Raw genomic sequence first — 25,339 nt, forward strand, 5'->3', positions numbered from 1 at the left:
TAAAAAACTGAAGCTGCTTGTTTTCAGGCAAAATGTTCCCCATTTTTGATGTGTTAGTTTGTATTAATATTTCTTTTTTTCCTAGCTTCACTAAGTATTCATAGTTCTGTGTTGTTTTTTTTTTTAAGTAAAAATGAACAAGTTATTTTAAAGCAAATGTTTCTTGGACTGTGAGATTGACTTCTAAGCTTTATACCACCGAATAATGCCTACTCTTCGACTTCTCACTTAAGTTTGACTTTCTTTTAAGTGTAACTTTTACATAACATTATTTGATGGTTTGTTTTGTTTTTATGTACACAGTAGTAAAACCTTTTTGTAACCCTTTTTGTTTTCTATAGGGAAGCTAAAAGTATAGATAATTTCTTCACTGCTGTATGAATTGGTTTTAGTTTATGTAATGGGTGCAGTTTTAGAGGACCGTTTCTCACCCTTTTTTTTCTGTCACAATGTTCTGCAGAAATACAGAATTCATCAGTAGTATTGGCTCCTCATATGAGATCTGTTTGTTTGGGGAACGGATGTGTTGTGGGCAGAGAGTAGGCATGATGATAGCCCAATAGCCTAAAAGAATGGGATATGGGGCTCATGTGTTTCTAATTTGAATCCTCTCCATCCTGATGCATGCTCTCTGCCCTGAGAGTATTAGAGACTAGAAAAGGATGTTTACTTGAGTTTCAGGAACCTGATTCAACATATGAGCTACAGTTAATATGTATTCCAGTGATTCATGTATTCAGTGTACACTGTGCATCCATCACTACATAAGACCTTTACCTGTTACCTTTCCTTCCAGTGAACTAATTTTACTGGGAAGGAAAGTCTTAAATGAAACATTACAGAACAGTTGTTATTTCTAGCTCCAATCTTAAATATTTTTAGCATAAAATGTTTTAGTGGTCAGCTATTCAGTTTTGAATAATGTGTCCTGAGGAGTTGGACATGACTTGGCAACTGAACAGCAAATTCAATTTCTGATATTTTATTACACATAAAAATATGGTAAATCATTGTTTCTTGTTTTCTGTTCATTTGAATAAATTAGAACATGCTTATATTCCTACTAAGAAAAGTTTTATAATCCAGCATGGAGATGCTGCAAATACAATTTTTATTTAACATTTTAGAGTCAGACGAGAGAATAGAGTTTGTTATAAGGTTTTAGTTTCATTACTGTTTACCTATACCTCTGAAAATGCAACATCATTAGTTTGGTCTTTATTTGGGGGAAGGTTTTATTTTGGTTTTTTATTTGAGAAAATTATTTTGAAGTCATTTAAATTAATGTGTGAATTAAAATCAAGGCAGAGTGAGACCTGAATTAGTTTTGATTAGAAACTAGGAAGACAACTCTTTCCTCCTGCAAAAATTTTAATTCATTCTTTGCAAAACCAGCAGGAAGTCAATTTTATAGATAGCCTGAATTTGAGAAGATAATGTCATGCCTGAAGAGGATAACTGTAAAGTAGTGGAGATGTGCGTGATAGTAACACACACACTATCACCTAATCACCCAGGATGTGAACCAGATCTAGACATGGAATCTCAAGATAAGAAATTTTTTTGCTTTATTGTTATACGAGTCATGGCTGAAGCTGGGTCTGCAGGATGGGGCAGTGGTTTTCGTAGCAGAACACTTCCTTCAAACGAAACCTTGTGCTGAATCCCCTACATAAAACAGATAACTGTAGGACTGTCTTAGTTGAGGGATGGAGGTGGGTGGGGATAGAACCCGGGCACCTGCCTTTCCATGGTGGCTCCTGAATCACTACCTGGAATCCTGGAAACCTAAAGCCATTGGTTTAAGGCAGTGGTTCTCAAACTTTTGCATATATCAGAAACACCTGAAGAGCTTGTCAAAGCCGACTGCCCAGTACCTCCCCTCAGTGGCTCTGTGGCCTGAGTTTGCATTTCTCATGTGTTCCTAGATGATTGCTGCTGCTGCTGCAAAAGCTTCTTGTTGAGCACCATTGGTCTAGGGGATCCTTGTAGATGGGCTTCTGGGGGTTTCTGCCTGTTGCAACATCCTGGGACACAGTGAAATCATGTGAGAATTAGTGAGTTCCAAGTCAGAAAGCAATTTTCGTACTCATGGGTTTAGTTGGCCAGAATGGAATTTAGCCTAGTTAGGTTTTCTTTTTACATTGATTTTTGTGTACATAGCAGAATATGAATGGACAAAGGTGTGTCCTAGCTGTAGAATAGGGCTCTAGAAGTTTTTGGGTCTTTGATTATAGTACAGGCTAAGTCCTATGACAGCTTCCAAAAATAACAATTAAAATATCAAATGTGTAGTTTTTTTCTTTTTGAATTCCAATTTTTCAGTTTTTTTTAAAATTTTATTTTATTTTTAAACTTTACAATATTGTATTGGTTTTGGCAAATATCGAAATGAATCCGCCACAGATAATACATGTGTTCCCCATCCTGAACCCTCCTCCCTCCCCCCTCCCCATACCATCCCTCTGGGTCGTCCCAATGTACCAGCCCCAAGCATCCAGTATCGTGCATCGAACCTGGACTGGCGACTTAACAATCCAGTTCTACATTTACTGGCTGAACAGGGTTCCTTTTCACTGCTGCATCTGTTCCGCAGTTGATTGGGTATGTTTCTGGGTGAGTTTTGCCCTCTGAGACGTGACTTTTATTCCACTTGTTCAGGTAACCTAACATTCTAGTTATCGTGGACTTGGAGTTGCATCTGATTCCTTCATATCAGACAGACATGTCTTCCTGTCACTGCAGGTGAACAGTGAAAATGGAGTCTGGAGTGTGGCTGCAGGCCAGGATTATTCCCTGTTTTTAGTGGATACCGAAGACTTCCAGCCTGGGTTATGTTACAGTGGCCGGCTGGACCCGACAGAAGGTGACAACCTTCCAGAGAATCACAGTGGTACTAAGATGCCAGTCCTCCTCTCCTGTAGTAAGGTGAACAGGAATTAGATCCTAAGGCCCACATCCCGTAACACTGTTGCTGTTTGTATGTATGCCTGTTATTAAGTGTCCCTGACTAATATATTTAAAATTGCAAGCTGCTTCCCATCCCCCTTCACTCCTCATCTCCTTTTCCTGCTTTATTTCTCTCCACAGTGCATGTCATCATCTCACCCTCTATAGAGTTTACTTATTTTGTTTATTGTCTGTCCTCCTTAACTGTAAAATTCATTAGAGTAGGGATTTTAGGCTCTCTCATTTATAGCTATATTTATGTATATTTCATAAATATTTGTTGAAGTAAATGCTTTTATAAATGATTGTTGATGTAACACCCTCACATAGGAATGTTAAAAATATTTATTTCACAGCAAAGTTTTCTGACTGTGTTAATGGAGTCCTCAGAAATGAATCAGAATAGAAATTGAATAACAAATTTTTAACTGTTAGTAGAAAGTGAAAATTGCAGGGGCCTGAGATGGGCTCGTGGCAGACCTGACAGGCCACCAACCATACTGTTTTCCATCGCTTCCCCTCTTCTCTTAGCTTTTTCTTTTGTTTACTACTGTTAACTTATTTTTCCGTTGTTGATCTGAATTTATTTGCTTTCTTACTGCTTACCTCTTTTTCTTAAACTTAATACCATTGGTCTGTTTCTAGTTTTCTTTTTCCTCACACATTGCAAGGAAATTAACCTTCAAAGCTTGTGCATTCTGGGTTTTTTATTCTTACTGAATAATATATCCTATGGATTGTTTTTTTTTTTTAATCCTTTGTTTTTCTGGCTAAATGCGTAATAAGGGCAAGATCTTTCTTGCTAAAGGTAACACTGGCCAAGATTTGACTCTTGACCTGTATATAGCCTGTTATTCCAGACATACTAATTGACTCTTTGTAGTTCTTGGCCCTGACTCCACATTCCTCATTAAAGATTCCACAGTCCAGGTAAAGGATAAAATGGGCTGATGAAAGCGATGAGGCTCAATCTGTGTCTTTAGTTACCATGGGCTCTTAATAGTGTATTGAGCCTGCAGCTTGGTTGCCTAGTTTAATAGGGATATGTGACAAAGACATCAAATGTTTTTGTTCACTGCTATCATGAATAAATGACAAAGTCCACTTTTAAAGAAAATCTCTTTCTGTTGTACTTTTTTTTTTTGCTTGTTGCGTATCTATTTTTTTAATATAAATTTATTTATTTTAATTGGAGGCTAATTACTTTACAATATTGTATTGGTTTTGCCATATATCTGTTGTGCTTTTAAAATATAGCTCCTAGATCCTTGATATTTTGACATACAGCATAGAGATGGTCTCTGCTCTCATCTGTTTCATGCAAAAAGAAGTCCTGAGACATGTATTTGTATCATTTGGATCTTTGTATATTTAGAGTATTTATGGTTCTAACTCTGTGTAAAGTGAAATAAAAGGTATTGTGGCAATAAATAATACTATAGATGTTTATAGTTATATAGATTGTGTTATATGTATATAACAACAGTATACTGGTAAACCAGCCCTAAAAAGTAAACTCAAAAGCTCTGATTTGTAATGTTTTCCAGGCTTTTTTTTTTTTTTTTAGTAAATTCACTATTGCCACTTTCAAACTATTAATGATTTAATAACCAACTTGCTGCAGAATTCCTGCGTAGTTAGCTTTTGGCTCTCACCAGCTGTTATGAACTAACTTCAGTACCCAAATTACTGCTAGTAAATTAGATTTTATTTTTAATCTCTTTCTTCTCCTGTTTTAGCTTGGGTATATTAGCAGAGTGACAGCAGGAAAAGACAGTTATCTAGCCTTGGTGGACAAAAACATTATGGGATATATTGCCAGTCTCCATGAGTTGGCTACTACTGAAAGACGCTTCTATTCAAAACTAAGTGATATCAAGTCCCAGATTCTCAGGCCTCTTCTTGGTTTAGGTAAGTACCAGCCAGTCAGTTATCAGGAGTCTTGTTTTACCTCTTCTTCCTATATCACAAATAAAGAAAACTTTTTGTTTGAGTTGTACTCTGCTCCTTTCTTTCCAGTCTCTTCTTTTGTGCCCAGATGGTCAACAGCTTACAAGCCATTTCCTCTTTGCTGGTAGCCTAGCTCCGCTGTCCTGGCACCCGCAGAGGTCCTGTTACTTATGGAAGTAGAAACATGGAGCTTTCATAAGATCCATGGCAGAGAAGCAGAGCAACTGTGGAAAAGTTGATCCTAGGAGTCAGACTTCTAAACAACACTTCTAGCTGCACTAGTTCTAAGATACCCTAAAAGTGTAAAGTGAAAGTATTAGTCACTCAGTCATGTCCGACTCTTTGAGACCCCCGTGTACCCGCTGGACAACTCTGTCTGTGGAATTCTCCAGGCAAGAATACTGGAATGGGTTGCCATTCACTTCTCCAGGGGATCTTCTGGTCCCAGAGGTCAAACCCGGTCTCCTGCATTGCAGGCAGATTCTTTACCATCTAGGCCACCAGGCAAGCCCCAAGATAGCTTATATACTACTCCAAATTTTCATTTTCTTTGTTCTGCTTCTTAGAATTTTATCAAGTAGAACTTCATTTGGATTTACAAGTAATATCTCAAAATGTGAATAACTGTAAGAATGTTAAGGATCTTACCCCCCACGTTAGCAGAAATTGATTAAATCTTATCCCTTAGCTGTAATCAGTGACAACAGGGATTGAAGGTAAGGAGATAATATGGAGAAAATAGATTACAGTGGTTCTCAGTGGGGTGCTACTGTCCAGAAATACAATACTGGGATCTCCAGGAGGTTATAAAGGAATGCAGAATGGAGATGGGTGGGTGGGCTATTAAAGATTAACTTCCCCTAGTCAAAAAGCTTTTGTAGGTTTGACCCTACTCTCAGAAAATGGAAAGGACCTTTTTTCTCTTTCATTCACCTGAACTCGACCCCTGTGAGGCCACAGAATTCAGACCAGTACTCTAGTACTTAAATTGTACCCTGTTCATGCATCACTTTTCCACATTAGGGTGACTGGCTTGTGTAGGTCAGTCCATTGTTTCTAATGGGAAAACATCTATTTTTCAAACAACTAACTTACAGTCTTTCTGAATTCAGTCCCTATATAAGCTGGAGACAGTCAGCATTTGTTTTTGTTTTTAACATGTTTTGCTTTTTTAAATGTTGTAGAGTTCCTGTTCTATAAATACTCCTCCAGTGGGTGGGCCCAGCTTCCTAGAACTTTGGCAAGAGATAGGAAGCAGTCCAAGCTGGAAGCTTCCTGGATTGCTCTGAAAAGAAAGTGAAACCTACCCTTTTCCTGTTCTGATTCCTGATTTCTATATTGGTTTCATGTGGTCTGCTCATCAGCCTTACTTCTTAGAAGTCCTGCAAATTGGGTATTTTGGACTGGGAAAAAGTAGTAATCTCCTCATGTCCTTTATAAAGTTAAGAGTAACCGAGGCAGTCTAAATCAATCTTAGACTTAGTCTTAATCCCGATCAAAGGCAATCTTTTTGGAATCTTTTTCTTTGCATGGAAGGACAGGGCTTATCCAGGGGGCAAGCAGAGCTGAAGTCAGTGTAAAAGTGGGAAATGTTGACAAAGGTATAGCTATAGAAGTGAGTTTAATTCCTGGCTGTTACTAACCAGTTGTGTAAAGATAGATATTTCACTTCCTTTCCCTTGGCCTTAGATGACTTCAAGATGAGAAGAGAGTTGGATTTGCACGGTGGTTATCAAATATTGGCTGATCTTCGGAATTACCTGGAAAGTGCTTTAAAAAAAATATCCATCCTGGTGTCTAAACTCTGGCTGCTGAGTCAGAATCTGTAGGGGTCCCATGAATGTGTTTTTAACAAGTTCTTGAAATGACTGGACACTGATCTCTGCATTTTAAGCACTGTGATTATTTGGGTTCCATAAATTATTTGGGTTCCATAGTTGAGAGTCCATTTCAACATGTTAAGAATTTTTAGTAAAGGAAAATTCATAATCTTGATCATAAGAAAGTATTTATATAATGAGTCTTTAGGTTATGTCATCATCATCATCGTTTTGTTCCAGAAAATCTGGGCACTGCAAATACAGTCCAGCTGTTGCAGGAAGTGGCAAGCCGATTCAGCAAGCTGTGTTACCTAATTGGTCAGCATGGAACCTCACTGAGCAGCTTCCTTCAGGGGATGAAGGAAGCCAGGAGTTTGGTCATCCTGAAGCATGCAAGTCTCTTCTTGGATAGTTATACAGAGCAAGTATCCAGTCCCGTGTCATGTTCAGTCTCTGCAGGGTTATTCTGCCAAGGAGAACAGCTCCTTAATCAGAAGAGACTAGATTAGGGAGAGTTCTATAAGGTAATAGAAATTGCAAAGCAGTGCTTTAATCTTAAGACAACTATGTAGCTCCATGTCACTACAATTTTAGTTTGCTCTAAGAGGGGAAAATTTTAAAAAGAAATAATGCATTCTCAAATTTCCTTCTGCATTCTAGCAGAATGATAGTATTCTTAATTTACAAAATGTACTATAATAAAGATGGCTCTTTAGAGAACAATTTTGTACTTAAATAAATTATACTAAAATTTGAAGAAATAAGTAAACAGATTATTTTAAGATCAACTAATGATTGTAAATATGGAGCTCTTCCAATGCCTGCTTTTCACTGTTGTGTAAAGGAGGGTTTAAAAATAAAGATCTTATTGTAATAAAACCTAGGATAGTGATCCAAGGTTCTTTTCATGTTTTTCAAGTAAAATATCCCAAGTGTATTTGAAATAGTCAGTATTTCTCACTTTTTCTTTTGCCTTTTTCATTTTCATTTTGGCATTGTGATGTGAGGCATAATTTAAGTGTTACTTTAATGTGTATTAGGTTATGCTATTGATCTGAAGTATTGATTTTAAAGTCACTCATAATCCTACTATCAGAAACAGCCATTGTTAATAATCTTAGTGTATTTCCTTACAGACTTAGGCATAAATGTGCAGATGGATTATGTGATTTTAGTTCTAAGCAAAACTGAGTATATTTGAAGCTGTTGGCTGTTGTCTGGGAGGAATTACCCTTGTTAGAGTCTTTTAACTCATCTTCTTTCGGACATAAAAAGTAGCATAATTTGATATGAATTTACTTTTTTAAACTAGATTTTTGTATGTGTGAAGGTTTCAGCTTTTATTGGTATAAATTTTTTGTTTTGACTTGTATAGATCTCATGTGTATTTCTCTTTTTCTGCTGTAATACTTTAGGACTTATGCTTGGAAATGCTTTTATTTTGATTCCTTGGGTTTTTAAAATGTATTCCTATATACTGGGCAGGTAAAAAACTTGATTTGTGTATGAATTTTAAAAATTATTTATAATTGTGGTAAAATACACATAAAATTTACCATTGTAACTATTTTTAAGTGTTCAGTACCTTGGGGTGTTTTTAGCAGGAATTTGTCGTCTTTGTCAAAGTCAGTTGATTTTATTTGCCGGCCCAGGAGTGTGGAAGAAATGTATGTGGTGCGAAGCAGTATGTCACGACTTCCTCTAACTGTAGATCAGTACTTTACCAACACTTTCTAACACTTTTTCGCTTAAGCTCTTTTAAACATATATTCTTACTTTCCCTATTGTTTATTTCTGAAGACTTAATTGGAAGACTTAAAGTGAAGATTAGAGAAAATTTTTTTAAAATCCAATAACTTAAATCGTATTTTCTCACATTTGTTAAATTACCAAAGTAAAACATACCTAATAAAGATACTTCTAGCATCTTCTGCACAGCTTAAAGTGTTTTTTAAAAAATTCCTATTAACATCTTTACAAAAATGGCCTTTTACTCCTGATTGTTGTGATGATCACATAATATGCCCTACGTAGTTCATGATTATTAACATCACGAAGTTCTGAAGTGAAACTCACTCATGAGATACCAAGAAGTGTTTATTCCAGATGCTTGTTCAAAACTCTGAAGAGCAAATTTACTTTTACACTAATATCTGTGTGTTTTCTTTTTTGCTCAAGGTATTGCACATCTATTACAAATTTCCTGGTTATGGGAGGATTCCAGCTTCTTGCTAAACCTGCCATGTAAGCAAATGCATAGTTTCCAGTTATTCTAACAACCAAAGAACATGTTTTATAGCAGCCTGTGTTTTTGAGTGCCTAGGAAGAGCTAGTATTTAAGAGTCGAGTTCACAATAACGTAAGTGAAAGCCTCTTGCTAGAGCCTGGATGGGTAGAAAGCAATTAATGAACTCTGGGTGACTCTGAGCTATGGCAGCAGATGTTAAATTTGGATTTGGGCAGCCTTTCCGAAGTGATGGTCCATGAATCCCATGGTTTTACATAGTTAAAGGCAGTAATAACTTCTTTTTAAACTTCTGTTTACAAGATCAGAATTTTAAGATATTCATTTAAAAAGAACCATTTGAGAATCTCTAGAACATACTAGTGGGCCCACAGGCAGGTAGTGACCCTGCCCACGTTTTCCTCACTCAGCTGGTTTATCACTTAGACATTCACCTCAGACTAGCCTGGTAGTTTGATCTTCATAAAGGTTTTTTTTTTTTTTAATATTGTAGTAAAATATACATAATATTTATCATTTTAACCATTCCTAAGGGTACAATTTCTGTGGCATCAGGTACATTCACGTGTTGTACAAGCCACTGTCTACACACCAAACTTTTTATCATCCCCAACAAAAATTCTGTACCCATTAAAAATGACTTCCCCTCCTCCACCAGCCCCTGGTAACCTCTATTCTATTTCCTGTCTTTCTGAATTTCCCTGCTCTAGGTACCTCACATAAGTGGAATCATACAGTAGTTGTCTTTCTGTGTCTGGCTTATCTCCTTAAGCATGATTTTTCAAAGTCCATCCATGTGATACCATATATCAAAATTTCATCTCATTGTGTGTCTGAATAATATTCCATTTTAGGAATATACCACATTTTGATTGTCTATTCATCTGTTGACGGACACTTGGGTTGTTTCTACCTTTAATGTATTTATTTTTTGGGTGACAAGTACAAACCTAACCGTATAAAGAAAGAGCAATATTGCCACTATTGGATTAAAAACTCCCAAGAGAAAATATGCTAAACAGAGTAGTTCAGGTTTTCTGAGCGCATACTAGGGCTCCTTTTGGGAAGATTTATAGGCAAGTACTTCAGTGAGTTCAGAAAAATAATAAGGTTCATGAGAGTTGGAATATTCTTGGTCCAGTACTGGGCATCCAGCAGAAATGTGGACAGAGGGATTATGTGTTCAGCATGTACCACTTCCATCTCTCAGGAGCTGGTCAAAGCAGAATACTTATGTAGGGTTAAGAGAGTTTCCCCAGCAGAACATGGAGGAGTAAGTAGGACCATCCAACAAGCCAAATATAAACAAAAATCTGGGCCATGTTCCCTGCAGCACACTCTCCAAGATCTCTTAATTACATTGTATAGCAGTCCAGTTTGTGCCATTGAACTTACGGGTTCCTGGAAATTATTACATATTTTTCCATCTTTCCAAGATAATGTTTTATAATTTCTGAGTTAAACATCTCTTTATTCCATAGTTCTCTAAGGGATTCTAAAATTACTCATTTTTGTTTTATAGCCTTGTGTGACATTGTTTTGTTTTTGAAGCCTTGTAGCTAAAAGTTATAGTATCGTGCTTACAAAGCAGTGAGGGCAGTACTTGGCACATAATTATTGTTCATTAAGTGGCAGATAATGATTATTATTCTGTTCCACCAACTCATGGACTATACAGTCCATGCAATTCTCCAGGCCAGAATATTGGAGTGGGTGAAAGTGAAGTCACTCAGTCGTGTCCGACTCTTTGTGACCCCATGGACTGTAGCCCACCAGTCTCCTCTGTCCATGAGATTTTCCAGGCAAGGGTACTGGAGTGGGGTGCCCTTTCCTTCTCCAGGGGATCTTCCCAACTCAGGGATCGAACCCAGGCCTCCCGCATTGTAGGCAGACGCTTTACCGTCTGAGCTGCCTTTCCCTTCTCCAGGGGATCTTCCCAACCCAGGAATCGAACCCAGGTCTTCTGCATTGCAGGCAGATTGTTTACCAGCTGAGCCACAAAGGAAGCCCTCTTACTTCTTTACAGATCTTTTAAGTGTTTTAGTGTGGTGTGGATAATCTCAATGGTTACTGACCAGCCTTAAAATTTGCAGTAAAATTTTAATCATGAACTTATATTGTGTGTGCTCAGTTGCTCAGTCGTTTCCAACTCTTTGTGGCCCCATGGGCTGTAACCCGCCAGGCTCCTCTGTCCATGGAATTTTCCAGGCAAGAATACTAGAGCGGGTTGCCATTTCCTATTCCAGGGGATCTTCCCGATCCCGAGATCAAACCCACATCTTTGAGTCTACAATATTGGCAGGAAGATTTTTTTATCACTAGCGCCACCTGGGAAGCCGCCTGGGAAGCCGCTAGTGATAAAAAAAGTCCTCCTGCCAATACAGAAGACTCAGAAGATGTGGGTTTGATCTCGGGATCGGGAAGATCCCCTGGAATAGGAAATGGCAACCCGCTCTAGTATTCTTGCCTGGAAAATTCCATGGACAGAGGACCCTGGCGGGTTACAGCCACAAAGAGTTGGAAACGACTGAGCAACTGAGCACACACATGGGCTTCTCTTGTGGCTCAGCTGGTAAAGAATCTGCCTGCAATGCAGGAGACCTGGGTTTGATCCCTGGGTTGCGAAGATCCCCTGGAGAAAGGAAAGGCTACCCACTCAAGTATTCTGGCCTGGAGAATTCCATGGACTATATATAGTCCGTGGGGTCGCAAAAAGTTGGACACGACTGAGTGACTTAACTTCATAATTGAATATAAAAAGTAAATATTAGTTTCAGTTTGAAATGTTTTTTCAGTGATCTCAGCATTAAAATCCACACATACAATTTGCTTTACTGTTCGCTGTTAATTGTAGTACTGGCCACCTTTTAATACGCCTTTGTAATAAACGCTTATTAGATGATCACAAATTGAAAAAAAAGAAATTAGCAGTATTTAGTATTCCATGCCAATTTTGTTAGAGCAAAGAACTTTGTTTTTCTTCCAGTATTTGTGTTTAGCACAAGTGTTTAGAACAGTTGGTTTTTCCATTTATTGCTGTGACTTCCTACTTGGAAATCAACAGGTAACTGTGTCAGCTTGTCTCCAGTTATTCCCTGTAACTGTGGGATGTATGATTCATTTCCTAGAACTTTAGGCACAAGTCTGTGATGCACCATATCTATTACAGTGTTACTGTTGCTACCATTTACTACTTTTCATACTCAAAAATCCCATATTTATAGGCAGGGAAATTGTTTTAATTACATCATGTTTATTTCATTGTATTAATCATCTATTACTTTCTCTCATAGCACCTAAAAATGTACATTTTGAAGAAAGTAGTATGTGGTGAAATACTTCTATTTATATCATGCATATTGTCAATATCAAAATGATTAACTGAATCCCTTTTTGTCTCTACCTTCAGTGATTTCCTAAATAAAAACCAGGAACTGTTGCAAGATTTATCAGAAGTGGATGAGGAAAACACCCAGTTGATGGAAATATTGAATACTCTGTTTTTCTTGCCAATCAGACGGCTTCATAGTTATGCAAAAGTTTTGCTAAAACTTGCTACTTGTTTTGAAGTGGTAAGCTCACATATGTATCTCTTGTGGACACTTGGGACGCCAAGGATCATAGTTTTTTGTTTGAATTATTCTACCCCAAGATCTGGAACTCCACTAAATTTATTTTTCTTCAGGGAAATGAAAGAGGAAAGTATGACTGTAGGTTTATCTTGTGTTCTTTGCTATGGATTCAATTTTCTTTCAGGGCCTTGACAAGATTAATTTTATTCATTTTATGTCAGTCTAAAGCTGAGACCCAGTTTTGCTACTCATTCAGTAGTTGTCCAACTTTGAGTACATACTGAGTACAAGTTACAAGTTAAACAGAGCTGTTTAAAACCCTGCCTATAATGACACACCTTCTAAGGCCGTGTGGCGTTAGCACCTGGCCTGGATTCATGGTAGACTTAATGCCAGGTATTTGGGTCACTTTGACATATGCTGTGAAAAATCAGCAGTGTTATAGGATTTTCTCAAATGTTAACTAGATCACTTTCTGTATAAACTTAGTTAGGTGGAGTCCTAGATAATTAGCATCATTCTAGGATATGAGTGTATATTAAAGCCGGTCCTAAGATAGTCATTTTTGAACTTGTACTGAAATGTGTTGTTTTAGTTTCCATTCTGAAGGGCTCTAGAGAAACCATAATGATTCTAGGGTTTCTTATAGTTTAGAATTTTTTATATCTTGGGGTCCTCATTTAGGACAGATATTGTCTTCAGAATGATCTAGGAATTTATGTGGTCTTTTTATATTTGATCCTATTGTGGTCTTGTAGGTCTTTTCTTTTGTCTGGTTTTGGTGTTACCCCAAACTGATCTAATTTCAGCTGTATTTCCAACTGTATAAAGCAAGATTTTCTTCATTTGTTTGAACTAAACAGTCTCAACAGATTAAATGCAGTGTCAGATATGAAAATCCGGCCGTTATCTTTTAACTCACATAATAAAGAGATTTGAAAAAATGTGGAACAGTGCTGCTTCTAATATGAAACATTTTTTGTTTTGAAAATTTTAATTTTCATTAAAAATTGTTATATTTGAATTAATAAAGATTTAAAATTTTTTAAACTTTATTTTCCGATATGGTAAATATCAAGAGATATAGCCCACAGAAGCAAAATAGAGGGATCCTGAGACCAAAACCATTGATAATTCCTCTCCTATCCTGAGTTCTCTGCTTTTCTCCTTACTGATAACTGCCAGTGTTTGTTTCTTTTCCCTCTTGAGTTCTTCACCTATTCCATATGTACCTGTATGTGATACATGTGTAACTGTATGTGGTAGAATTTTCTGGAGACAGTCTTCTTTTTTCTCAGTTCCCTATAGTGTACCATGTCTTTTCTTAGGCTGGCTTCCTTCCCTAAATTTATTACTACCTATTTAAACCACAATGAGTCTACAAATTCTGGACTATTGTTATATATCCGTTACCCCCCCCCTCTTAATTATTGGCCTCTAGACATCTCCAGAATACCAGAAGCTGCAGGATTCCAGCTCTTGTTATGAGTCACTTGCTCTCCATCTCGGCAGGAAAAGGAAGGAAGCAGAATACACACTGAGTTTCTGGAAGACCTTTCCTGGAAAAATGACGGTAAACTATGCCAATGGTCTTACCCCACAGACAGCAGGCATAGCTGTAATAGCTGCCATAATTTTCTTGACTCCTCACTTGTTTACGGTAATGGTGCTATAGTGACCCCTTTTCTAAGGGTGATCTAAGGGCCACAGCCATGGGGGTTCTGAGAATCAGCACCTTCCCTCATCTCTGGGAATCTTTTCTGAATATGTCTCTTCTTTTGTTTGTTCCAGAAAATGAAAGTTAGTAGCATAGTCATGTCCAACTCTGCAATCCCATGACTGTAGCTTACCTGGCTCCTCTGTCTGTGAAATTCTCCAGGCAAGGGTACTGGAGTAGGTTGCCATTTCCTTCTCTAGGGGATCTTCCTGACCCTGGAATTGAACTTGGGTTTCCTGCATAGCAGGCAGATTTACCAACTGAGCCACTTTCCTGTCTTTTTTATTTTCCTTTGAGCTCTGCTTTTATGAAATGTTTGGATCCCATCTGAATTTAAGTTTATTAACACCAAGCTAAGCTATGACCAACAAATTCTCCTAAATGTAATTTGTATTTTTTTTTCTTTTTCTCTTTGCATAAAATAATTTTGATACTTTGATTTTGTATTTGTTTTCAATCCCAGGATTCCTTGCGGAAGCCCGAGCGTCGGCTGCTGTGTGAGAGCAGCAACCGGGCCCTGTCCCTGCAGCACGCTGGGAGGTTTTCTGTGAACTGGTTCATTCTCTTTAATGATGCCCTAGTCCATGCCCAGGTAGGTTAGATTCCTCACCTCAAAAGAGGCCATGGAAGGGGCAGTACTATGAGTATTTAATTAATCGTACCATCAGTTTATTTTATAAACTGTTGTGATTTTACTGAAACACTTGAGTGAAAGAGAATGTTTAGTTTGCTTGGTGGCACAGGCTAGACTTCCAGGAGCTGTTTTAGTTTCCAAATTGAAAATGAGTGTCAGCCATGTGAAGGGGTCCATAGCTGCAAACATGGCGAGACCACTGGGGTTGGCTGTGTTACGGGGATGTGGCTGAGGTGGACTTAACCACTTGAAAGGCGTTCTGCAGCAGCAACTTCAGGGCCCACATCGGCCTTCTCAGACGTGTCTCCATATTCTTTGTTTCAGTTCTCCACACACCATGTTTTCCCTTTGGCCACACTGTGGGCCGAGCCACTTTCTGAAGAAGCTGGTGGTGTGTAAGTGTCCCCCTACCACATTCCCTTCTTGTGTTACTTACCCAGGTTGCTTCCTTAGACAAATAAAAGCTCAAGAGGCCTCGCTGTTGTGTACAAGAGTGCTCACCATCCCAACACATAGATAGTAAGTGGCCTAGCGGGAAGATCATGAAGAGCCAACATGATGAGTGTTGGAAGGGCTTCTCCACTGCTTACGTCCCCATTGTTTAACCCAGAGCAAAGAAACTGTGTCCTTTCCCCACTATGGGACCCAGGGCAAGACTGCATTTACATCTGATTGACTTCTCATCCTCTTGAAATAAACAAGTTGCTTTTCATGTTTGAGGATTGATGTTATAATAACAGGTTGTTTTACCTACTGGCCTTTATTCTTGTGCACATTTTAGGAATGGCCTAAAGATAACTACACCCGAGGAGCAGTTCACTCTCATTTCATCAACACCCCAGGAAAAGGTTAGTCTTACGGTATTTTCTTTCCATCTTTGGCCTGACTGTTTCTGTCTTTTATGGTAGTGAGGAAGAAATACAAATTGTTCTTGCTTGCAATGAATTTTAAACATAAAGCAATCAATTTTAAGAGCCAATCAGTATTACTTAATAAAGAGAGTGTTAGGAGTCAGATGAAATTTCCACAGTAAGGAAAGCTATCAAGATTTAAAGCAATGCTTGATGAGTTGTTGCCTTAAGCTTACTGGCATGTACTTTTTGCTCTTAGACAAAGTGGCTCCGGGCTATAAGCCAAGCTGTGGATCAGGCTTTGAGGGGGATGTCTGATCTTCCACCTTATGGAAGTGGCAGCAGTATTCAGAGGCAGGAACCACCAATTTCACGCAGTGCCAAATACACTTTCTACAAGGATCCTCGCCTAAAGGACGCAACCTATGATGGACGCTGGCTTTCAGGGAAGCCTCATGGCAGGTTAGCATGTTCATGATTTGATACATGTCTGGAGTCAGGATGGTAGTCTAACTACTGAAAAAGTACTGATTATCGGAAACTTTAACTGACATGTATCATTCTTTGCTTATGCATTTCCAGAGGGGTTTTGAAGTGGCCAGATGGAAAGATGTATTCTGGCATGTTCAGGAATGGCTTGGAAGATGGGTAAGGACATTGTGAACATAAGTGTCTTAAAGTGCATTATTTTGTGCTCACAGTTATTTTCAAGACAGTAGAATTTTGTTTTATGTTTTTGGAAATGGATTAGGACTTATGTACAGGTATGAACATGAAGAGAGCTAGGAATCCAGGCTGCAGCCTTGTTTTACCTAGAATGAATCATTTGCTTTGACAGCTGATGACCTTACATTACACAGCTTCTATCTGTTGACATAGGACTGTTTTTTCTATCCATTTCTCAGTTGTAAGGACTGAGAACCTTGGGTAATGTTGATGTTGAGACTGTTGAGATCAAGTGCCCCCTTTACACAAAGGAAGTTTTCCCTTCAGTAATTTTAACTCATCTTTATTTTTTTTTTTTCTTTTTTTTTTTCTTTTCTTTTTTTTTTTTTTCTTTTTTTGTTTCTTTTTATTTTTTTTTTCTTTTTTTTTTTTTTCTTTTTTTTTTTATAATTTTATTTTTAAAAAAAAAATCACATGCTCCCCATCCTGAACCCTCCTCCCTCCCAACCTCCCCATACCATCCCCCTGGGCCTTCCCAGCGCACCAGCCCCAAGCATCCAGCATCGTGCACTGAACCTGGACTGGCATCTCGTTTCATACATGACATTTCACATGTTTCAATGACATTCTCCCAAATCTTCCCACCCTCTCCCACAGAGTCCATAAGACTGTTCTATACATCAGTGTCTCTTTTGCTGTCTCGTACACAGGGTTATCGTTACCATCTTTCTAAATTCCATAAACATGCGTTAGTATACTGTATTTATGTTTTTCCTTCTGGCTTACTTCACTCTGTATAATAGTCTCCAGTTTCATCCACCTCATTAGAACTGATTCAAATGTATTCTTTTTAATGGCTGAGTAATACTCCATTGTGTATATGTACCACAGCTTTCTTATCCATTCATCTGCTGATGGACATCTAGGTTGCTTCCATGTCCTGGCTATTATAAACAGTGCTGCGATGAACATTGGGGTACACGTGTCTCTTTCCCTTCTGGTTTCCTCAGTGTGTATGCCCAGCAGTGGGATTGCTGGATCATAAGGCAGTTCTATTTCCAGTTTTTTAAGGAATCTCCACACTGTTCTCCATAGTGGCTGTACTAATTTGCATTCCCACCAACAGTGTAAGAGGGTTCCCTTTTCTCCACACCCTCTCCAGCATTTATTATTTGTAGACTTTTGGATCGCAGCCATTCTGACTGGTATGAAATGGTACCTCATAGTGGTTTTGATTTGCATTTCTCTGATAAAGAGTGATGTTGAACATCTTTTCAAGTGTTTGTTAGCCATCTGTATGTCTTCTTTGGAGAAATGTCTATTTAGATCTTTGGCCCATTTTTTGATTGGGTCATTTATTTTTCTGGAGTTGAGCTGTAGGAGTTGCTTGTATATTTTTGAGATTAGTTGTTTGTCGGTTGCTTCATTTGCTATTATTTTCTCCCATTCTGAAGGCTGTCTTTTCACCTTGCTAATAGTTTCCTTTGATGTGCAGAAGCTTTTAAGTTTAATTAGGTCCCATTTGTTTATTTTTGCTTTTATTTCCAATATTCTGGGAGGTGGGTCATAGAGGATCCTGCTGTGATGTATGTCAGAGAGTGTTTTGCCTATGTTCTCCTCTAGGAGTTTTATAGTTTCTGGTCTTATGTTGAGATCTTTAATCCATTTTGAGTTTATTTTTGTATATGGTGTTAGAAAGTGTTCTAGTTTCATTCTTTTACAAGTGGTTGACCAGATTTCCCAGCACCACTTGTTAAAGAGATTGTCTTTAATCCACTGTATATTCTTGCCTCCTTTGTCAAAGATAAGGTGTCCATATATGCGTGGATTTATCTCTGGGCTTTCTATTTTGTTCCATTGATCTATATTTCTGTCTTTGTGCGAGTACCATACTGTCTTGATAACTGTGGCTTTGTAGTAGAGCCTGAAGTCAGGTAGGTTGATTCCTCCAGTTCCATTTTTCTTTCTCAAGATCGCTTTGGCTATTCGAGGTTTTTTGTATTTCCATACGAATTGTGAAATTATTTGTTCTAGCTCTGTGAAGAATACTGTTGGTAGCTTGATAGGGATTGCATTGAATCTATAAATTGCTTTGGGTAGTATACTCATTTTCACTATATTGATTCTTCCAATCCATGAACATGGTATATTTCTCCATCTATTAGTGTCCTCTTTGATTTCTTTCACCAGTGTTTTATAGTTTTCTATATATAGGTCTTTAGTTTCTTTAGGTAGATATATTCCTAAGTATTTTATTCTCTTCGTTGCAATGGTGAATGGAATTGTTTCCTTAATTTCTCTTTCTGTTTTCTCATTATTAGTGTATAGGAATGCAAGGGATTTCTGTGTGTTGATTTTATATCCTGCAACTTTACTATAATCATTGATTAGTTCTAGTAATTTTCTGGTGGAGTCTTTAGGGTTTTCTATGTAGAGGATCATGTCATCTGCAAATAGTGAGAGTTTTACTTCTTCTTTTCCAATTTGGATTCCTTTTATTTCTTTTTCTGCTCTGATTGCTGTAGCCAAAACTTCCAAAACTATGTTGAATAGTAATGGTGAAAGTGGGCACCCTTGTTTTGTTCCTGACTTTAGAGGAAATGCTTTCAATTTTTCACCATTGAGGATAATGTTTGCTGTGGGTTTGTCATATATAGCTTTTATTATGTTGAGGTATGTTCCTTCTATTCCTGCTTTCTGGAGAGTTTTTATCATAAATGGGTGTTGAATTTTGTCAAAGGCTTTCTCTGCATCTATTGAGATAATCATATGGTTTTTGTTTTTCAATTTGTTAATGTGGTGTATTACATTGATTGATTTGCGGATATTGAAGAATCCTTGCATCCCTGGGATAAAGCCCACTTGGTCATGGTGTATGATCTTTTTAATGTGTTGTTGGATTCTGATTGCTAGAATTTTGTTTAGGATTTTTGCATCTATGTTCATCAGTGATATTGGCCTATAGTTTTCTTTTTTTGTGGCATCTTTGTCAGGTTTTGGTATTAGGGTGATGGTGGCCTCATAGAATGAGTGTGGAAGTTTACCTTCCTCTGCAATTTTCTGGAAGAGTTTGAGCAGGATAGGTGTTAGCTCTTCTCTAAATTTTTGGTAGAATTCAGCTGTGAAGCCGTCTGGACCTGGGCTTTTGTTTGCTGGAAGATTTTTGATTACAGTTTCAATTTCCATGCTTGTGATGGGTCTGTTAAGGTTTTCTATTTCTTCCTGGTCGAGTTTTGGAAAGTTGTACTTTTCTAAGAATTTGTCCATTTCTTCCTCGTTGTCCATTTTATTGGCATATAATTGTTGATAATAGTCTCTTATGATCCTTTGTATTTCTATGTTGTCTGTTGTGATCTCTCCACTGTCATTTCTAATTTTATTGATTTGATTTTTCTCCCTTTGTTTCTTGATGAGTCTGGCTAATGGTTTGTCAATTTTATTTATCCTTTCAAAGAACCAGCTTTTGGCTTTGTTGATTTTTGCTATGGTCTCTTTTGTTTCTTTTGCATTTATTTCTGCTCTAATTTTTAAGATTTCTTTCCTTCTACTAACCCTGGGGTTCTTCATTTCTTCCTTTTCTAGTTGTTTGAGGTGTAGAGTTAGGTTATTTATTTGACTTTTTTCTTGTTTGTTGAGGTGTGCCTGTATTGCTATGAACTTTCCCCTTAGGACTGCTTTTACTGTGTCCCACAGGTTTTGGGTTGTTGTGTTTTCATTTTCATTCGTTTCTATGCAAATTTTGATTTCTTTTTTGATTTCTTCTGTGATTTGTTTGTTATTCAGCAGCGTGTTGTTCAGCCTCCATATGTTGGAATTTTTAATAGTTTTTCTCCTGTAATTGAGATCTAATCTTACTGCATTGTGGTCAGAAAAGATGCTTGGAATGATTTCTATTTTTTTGAATTTACCAAGGCTAGCTTTATGGCCCAGGATGTGATCTATCCTGGAGAAGGTTCCATGTGCGCTTGAGAAAAAGGTGAAATTCATTGTTTTGGGATGATATGTCCTATAGATATCAATTAGGTCTAACTGGTCTATTGTATCGTTTAAAGTTTGTGTTTCCTTATTAATTTTCTGTTTAGTTGATCTATCCATAGGTGTGAGTGGGGTATTAAAGTCTCCCACTATTATTGTGTTATTGTTAATTTCTCCTTTCATACTTGTTAGCATTTGTCTTACATACTGCAGTGCTCCCGTGTTGGGTGCATATATATTTATAATTGTTATATCTTCTTCTTGGATTGATCCTTTGATCATTATGTAGTGACCTTCTTTGTCTCTTTTCACAGCCTTTGTTTTAAAGTCTATTTTATCTGATATGAGTATTGCTACTCCTGCTTTCTTTTGGTCCCTATTTGCATGGAAAATCTTTTTCCAGCCCTTCACTTTCAGTCTGTATGTGTCCCCTGTTTTGAGGTGGGTCTCTTGTAGACAACATATGTAGGGGTCTTGTTTTTGTATCCATTCAGCCAGTCTTTGTCTTTTGGTTGGGGCATTCAACCCATTTACGTTTAAGGTAATTACTGATAAGTATGATCCCGTTGCCATTTACTTTATTGTTTGGGGTTCGAATTTATACACCATTTTTGTGTTTCCTGTCTAGAGAATATCCTTTAGTATTTGTTGTAGAGCTGGTTTGGTGGTGCAGAATTCTCTCAGCTTTTGCTTATCTGAGAAGCTTTTGATTTCTCCTTCATACTTGAATGAAATCCTTGCTGGGTACAATAATCTGGGCTGTAGGTTATTTTCTTTCATCATTTTAAGTATGTCTTGCCATTCCCTCCTAGCTTGAAGAGTTTCTATTGAAAGATCAGCTGTTATCCTTATGGGAATTCCCTTGTGTGTTATTTGTTGTTTTTCCCTTGCTGCTTTTAATATTTGTTCTTTGTGTTTGATCTTTGTTAATTTGAGTAATATGTGTCTTGGGGTGTTTCGCCTTGGGTTTATCCTGTTTGGGATTCTCTGGGTTTCTTGGACTTGGGTGATTATTTCCTTCCCCAGTTTAGGGAAGTTTTCAACTATTATCTCCTCAAGTATTTTCTCATGGTCTTTCTTTTTGTCTTCTTCTTCTGGAACCCCTATGATTCGAATGTTGTAGCGTTTAATATTGTCCTGGAGGTCTCTGAGATTGTCCTCATTTCTTTTAATTCGTTTTTCTTTTATTCTCTCTGATTCATTTATTTCTACCATTCTATCTTCTAATTCACTAATCCTATCTTCTGCCTCTGTTATTCTACTATTTGTTGCCTCCAGAGTGTTTTTAATTTCATTTATTGCATTATTCATTGTATATTGACTCTTTTTTATTTCTTCTAGGTCCTTGTTAAACCTTTCTTGCATCTTCTCAATCCTTGTCTCCAAGCTATTTATCTGTGATTCCATTTTAATTTCTAGATTTTGGATCAATTTCACTATCATTATTCGGAATTCTTTATCAGGTAGATTCCCTATCTCTTCCTCTTTTGTTTGGTTTGGTGGGCATTTATCCTGTTCCTTTATCTGCTGGCTATTCCTCTGTCTCTTCATCTTGTTTAAATTGCTGAGTATGGGGTGTCCTTTCTGTATTCTGGCAGTTTGTGGAGTTCTCTTTATTGTGGCTATTCCTCACTGTGTGTGGGTTTGTACAGGTGGCTTGTCAAGGTTTCCTGGTTAGGGAAGCTTGTGTCAGTGTTCTGATGGGTGGAACTGTATTTCTTCTCTTTGTTCAGTCGCGCTGTGGGGAGGGAGGGAGGGATGCTGCAAGCAAATAACACTGGCGTGCGCTCGCAGTGCCTCAGCCACACTGGGTCTGCCCCCGCTCACTGCGCGTGTAGCCTCCCTGCCCACACTGCTCGGGCTCTAGGTTGTTCCGCCGGGAACAATCCAAGGCTGGCCCTGGGTTGCATGTACCTCCCAGGTCCAAGCCGCTCAGGTTCAGGCACTCGGATAGTCCTCAGAGGCGCAGACTCAGTTGGGCCTGAGTATTGTGCTCTTCCCAGGTCCGAGCAGCTCAAGTGATGAGGTGTTTGGCGAGCGCCAATGCTGCGACTTATCGCCTCCCCGCCACTCGGTTATCTGGGCGCAAAACCGGCGCACCTTCTTAGGCAGATGTTAACCGTCCAGACCCCCAAGAAGTTTTAGTTAGCAAAGAAGCCTGCTTACAGTTTTATAGATAATGTCTCTCTGGGGCTGCGATTGCCCCCTTCCGGCTCTGGCTGCCTATCACCGGAGGGGGAAGGTCTGCAGCCGGCTATCTCTGTTCAATTCTTTGTTCCGTGCACGGGCCTGGCGGTCTTAGGTTGGGGCTGGCTTTTCGCGTAGTAGATATCCCACAGTCTGGTTTGTTAGCCCAAATTATTTCGCTCAGATAGTGCTCAGGGTATTCAGGCCAGATTCTTACTCTAAGCGATGCAGCCCGCGCTGCGCCTCCCTGCCCAGCCCCCGCTTGTTAATGGCGCCTGCAGGCGTCTGCGCTGCTTCTCCACTGGGGGAGTTACCGTAGGACTCGCAATCTTCGAGTTTTAATTGTTTATTTATTTTTTCTTCCTGTTACGTTGCCCTCTGTGCTTCCAAAGCTCGGCACAGATTCGGCAGTGAGAAGGTTTCCTGGTGTTTGGAAACTTCTCTCTTTTTAAGACTCCCTTCCCGGGACGGAGCTCCGTCCCTCCCTCTTTTGTCTCTTTTTTTGTCTTTTATATTTTTTCCTACCTCCTTTCGAAGAGTTGGATTGCTTTTCTGGGTGCCTGATGTCCTCTGCCGGCATTCAGAAGTTGTTTTGTGGAATTTACTCGACGTTTAAATGCTCTTTTGATGAATTTGTGGGGGAGAAAGTGTTCTCCCTGTCCTACTCCTCCGCCATCTTGGCTCCTCCTCCTTAACTCATCTTTAATTTCTGTGATCTGTTGAAGGGGAAATCTTCTAAATTGTATTTATCTTAATGATATTCAGATGATGTTATTTTTATATAAACAAGTCAAGTTTTCTAACACTATAAATGTGTTTACATGATAAATGTATGGCAATGAAGTGTTTTGTTTCATGTTAGAGAACTAATTTATTTTACTATATAAAAAGATTATTATATAAATTGGATAGGTGATTTTTGTGTGTGTGATAATATAATTAATTTTATATTTTTTAATAATTTTTATAATTAATTTTATATAATTTTGATGTCTTTTAATCTCTATTTCATAGAATTTCAGAATGAGAAGAGACTTGAGATACTCTTGATTTACCTGCCTTATTATACAGATGAGGGAGCTGGGTACCTAGACTTACCCAAGCTGATGCAGCTGATTAGGTGCAAAAATAGGCCTAGGACACAGATTTCCTGTTTTTCATTGGACTTGGGATAAAACACCTAATTACTCTGTAATGATGTTGATATCCCATTCCTCTAATACTTGCCAGATAGCTTAGGTAATAGAAAACCACGTAAACCAATAACCCATTTACTCTTCTAGGTAGATCTTTTCTCTGTTCTTGTTACATTTACCAACATATTCATACCAAAAGTGAGTATGTCATATATGCATCTTAAAATGTTTTTACTTTCCTTGGCAGATACGGAGAATATAGAATCCCAAACAAAGCACTGAACAAAGAAGACCATTATGTGGGCCATTGGAAAGAAGGAAAAATGTGTGGTCAAGGAGTCTATAGGTAATAGCATTGGAAAGGTTGCTGACTGGTTGCTAATGAGAAGTTGCTGTTTAACACAGGGAGCTCACAGCAGTACTCTATGACAACCTAGAGAGGTGGGATGGGGTGGGAGGTGGGAAAGAGGTTCAAGAGGGAGGACATGTATATATACTTAGGGCGGGTTTACATTGTTGTATGGCAGAAGCCAATACAATATTGTGAAGCCATTATCTTCCAATTAAAAATAAATTTAAAAGAAAAATCATGTAAACCTGAATTTTCTATTTCCAAGCAGTAAATTTTACTTATCCTTAATGACTGAAAATGTGTTGACTCTTCTTTTAAATATCAGCCTCTCATCTATCAGAGGATGAAGATATTAGCTTATTATTTAGTTCTTAAAACTGTAAAATCATTGTAAGCCATAACTTTCTCATAGAATCTCCTTCTTGCTTGTGAATTTATCTGATGTTTATTGCATAGCTCTAGTATGGATAAAACCTGTCATTCTTCCAGAGATCACTCATTATCATTTTCCCATAAGGGACACATTTTCCCCCATGTTAGCATAAAATTCCCCCCATAACATCTTCAACTTCTTAAACTCAGTCATTCAAAAGTGAGATTTTTGATGGTGAAAAATAGTCATATAAATAAACAAATACCAGTGAGACATGAGTATAATTTTGAATTTCCTAAACTTTGTAAAAATGAGCATCAGAATTCAGTATGCTTGTGATCTTTATCCATTCTTTCTAACCACAGTTATGCCTCTGGTGAAGTGTTTGAAGGCTGTTTTCAAGATAATATGCGTCATGGTCATGGTCTCCTGCGAAGCGGCAAGCTGACTTCCTCTTCTCCCAGTATGTTCATTGGCCAGTGGGTAATGGATAAGAAAGCAGGATATGGTGTCTTTGATGATATCACGAGGTACAGTATTCTGCTGCTTCTCTCACAGTTTAGTTGAGAGGATAAGGTTCCTATTCGTCTCTAAAAAAAGATGATTTTATGAAGGCTAAGTGTATTAATTGGACAATACTGAGAACATTTTTAATAAGAAAACAGAGTTGTCAGGTGTCATTTTATTCATTCGGTTGTGAACCAAACAACAGGTTACTTCTGTACAAGATCTGGATCATTAAAAATTAACATTGGTATGATTTTCCTTAAAGCTTTACCCATACAAAGCTTTTCATGTTTCAAAGGGGCTACCAAATCTGACTATTATACAAAGAGAAACCTTTAATGCAGTCAGTAGATAATAGGAATAAAAAGTTAGCAAGATCAGTGGAAATTCCCTTTTGGGATTATG

General features: G+C 38.0%; 1 protein-coding gene across 5 annotated transcripts in view; it reads left to right on the plus strand.

Moving 5' to 3' along the window:
- The window catches only part of ALS2 (alsin Rho guanine nucleotide exchange factor ALS2), a 67,913-nt gene that overhangs the window by 27,277 nt on the left and 15,297 nt on the right, over positions 1–25,339 (plus strand). For all 5 annotated transcript variants that reach the window (XM_086345859.1, XM_086345861.1, XM_086345862.1 and 2 more), the window contains 13 exons: positions 2,746–2,928; positions 4,689–4,860; positions 6,960–7,140; positions 8,898–8,963; positions 12,374–12,536; positions 13,978–14,109; positions 14,717–14,845; positions 15,212–15,282; positions 15,669–15,735; positions 15,998–16,200; positions 16,321–16,386; positions 23,950–24,048; positions 24,793–24,957. In XM_086345859.1, the coding sequence (XP_086201985.1) occupies positions 2,746–2,928; positions 4,689–4,860; positions 6,960–7,140; positions 8,898–8,963; positions 12,374–12,536; positions 13,978–14,109; positions 14,717–14,845; positions 15,212–15,282; positions 15,669–15,735; positions 15,998–16,200; positions 16,321–16,386; positions 23,950–24,048; positions 24,793–24,957 (1,697 nt within the window). The remainder of the gene's footprint in view (positions 1–2,745; positions 2,929–4,688; positions 4,861–6,959; positions 7,141–8,897; positions 8,964–12,373; positions 12,537–13,977; positions 14,110–14,716; positions 14,846–15,211; positions 15,283–15,668; positions 15,736–15,997; positions 16,201–16,320; positions 16,387–23,949; positions 24,049–24,792; positions 24,958–25,339) is intronic.

Source organism: Bos grunniens, chromosome 2, assembly GCF_055505025.1.
Source record: "Bos grunniens cultivar Pamir isolate PY7600 chromosome 2, Bosgru_T2T1.0, whole genome shotgun sequence".
NCBI lineage: Eukaryota > Metazoa > Chordata > Mammalia > Artiodactyla > Bovidae > Bos > Bos grunniens.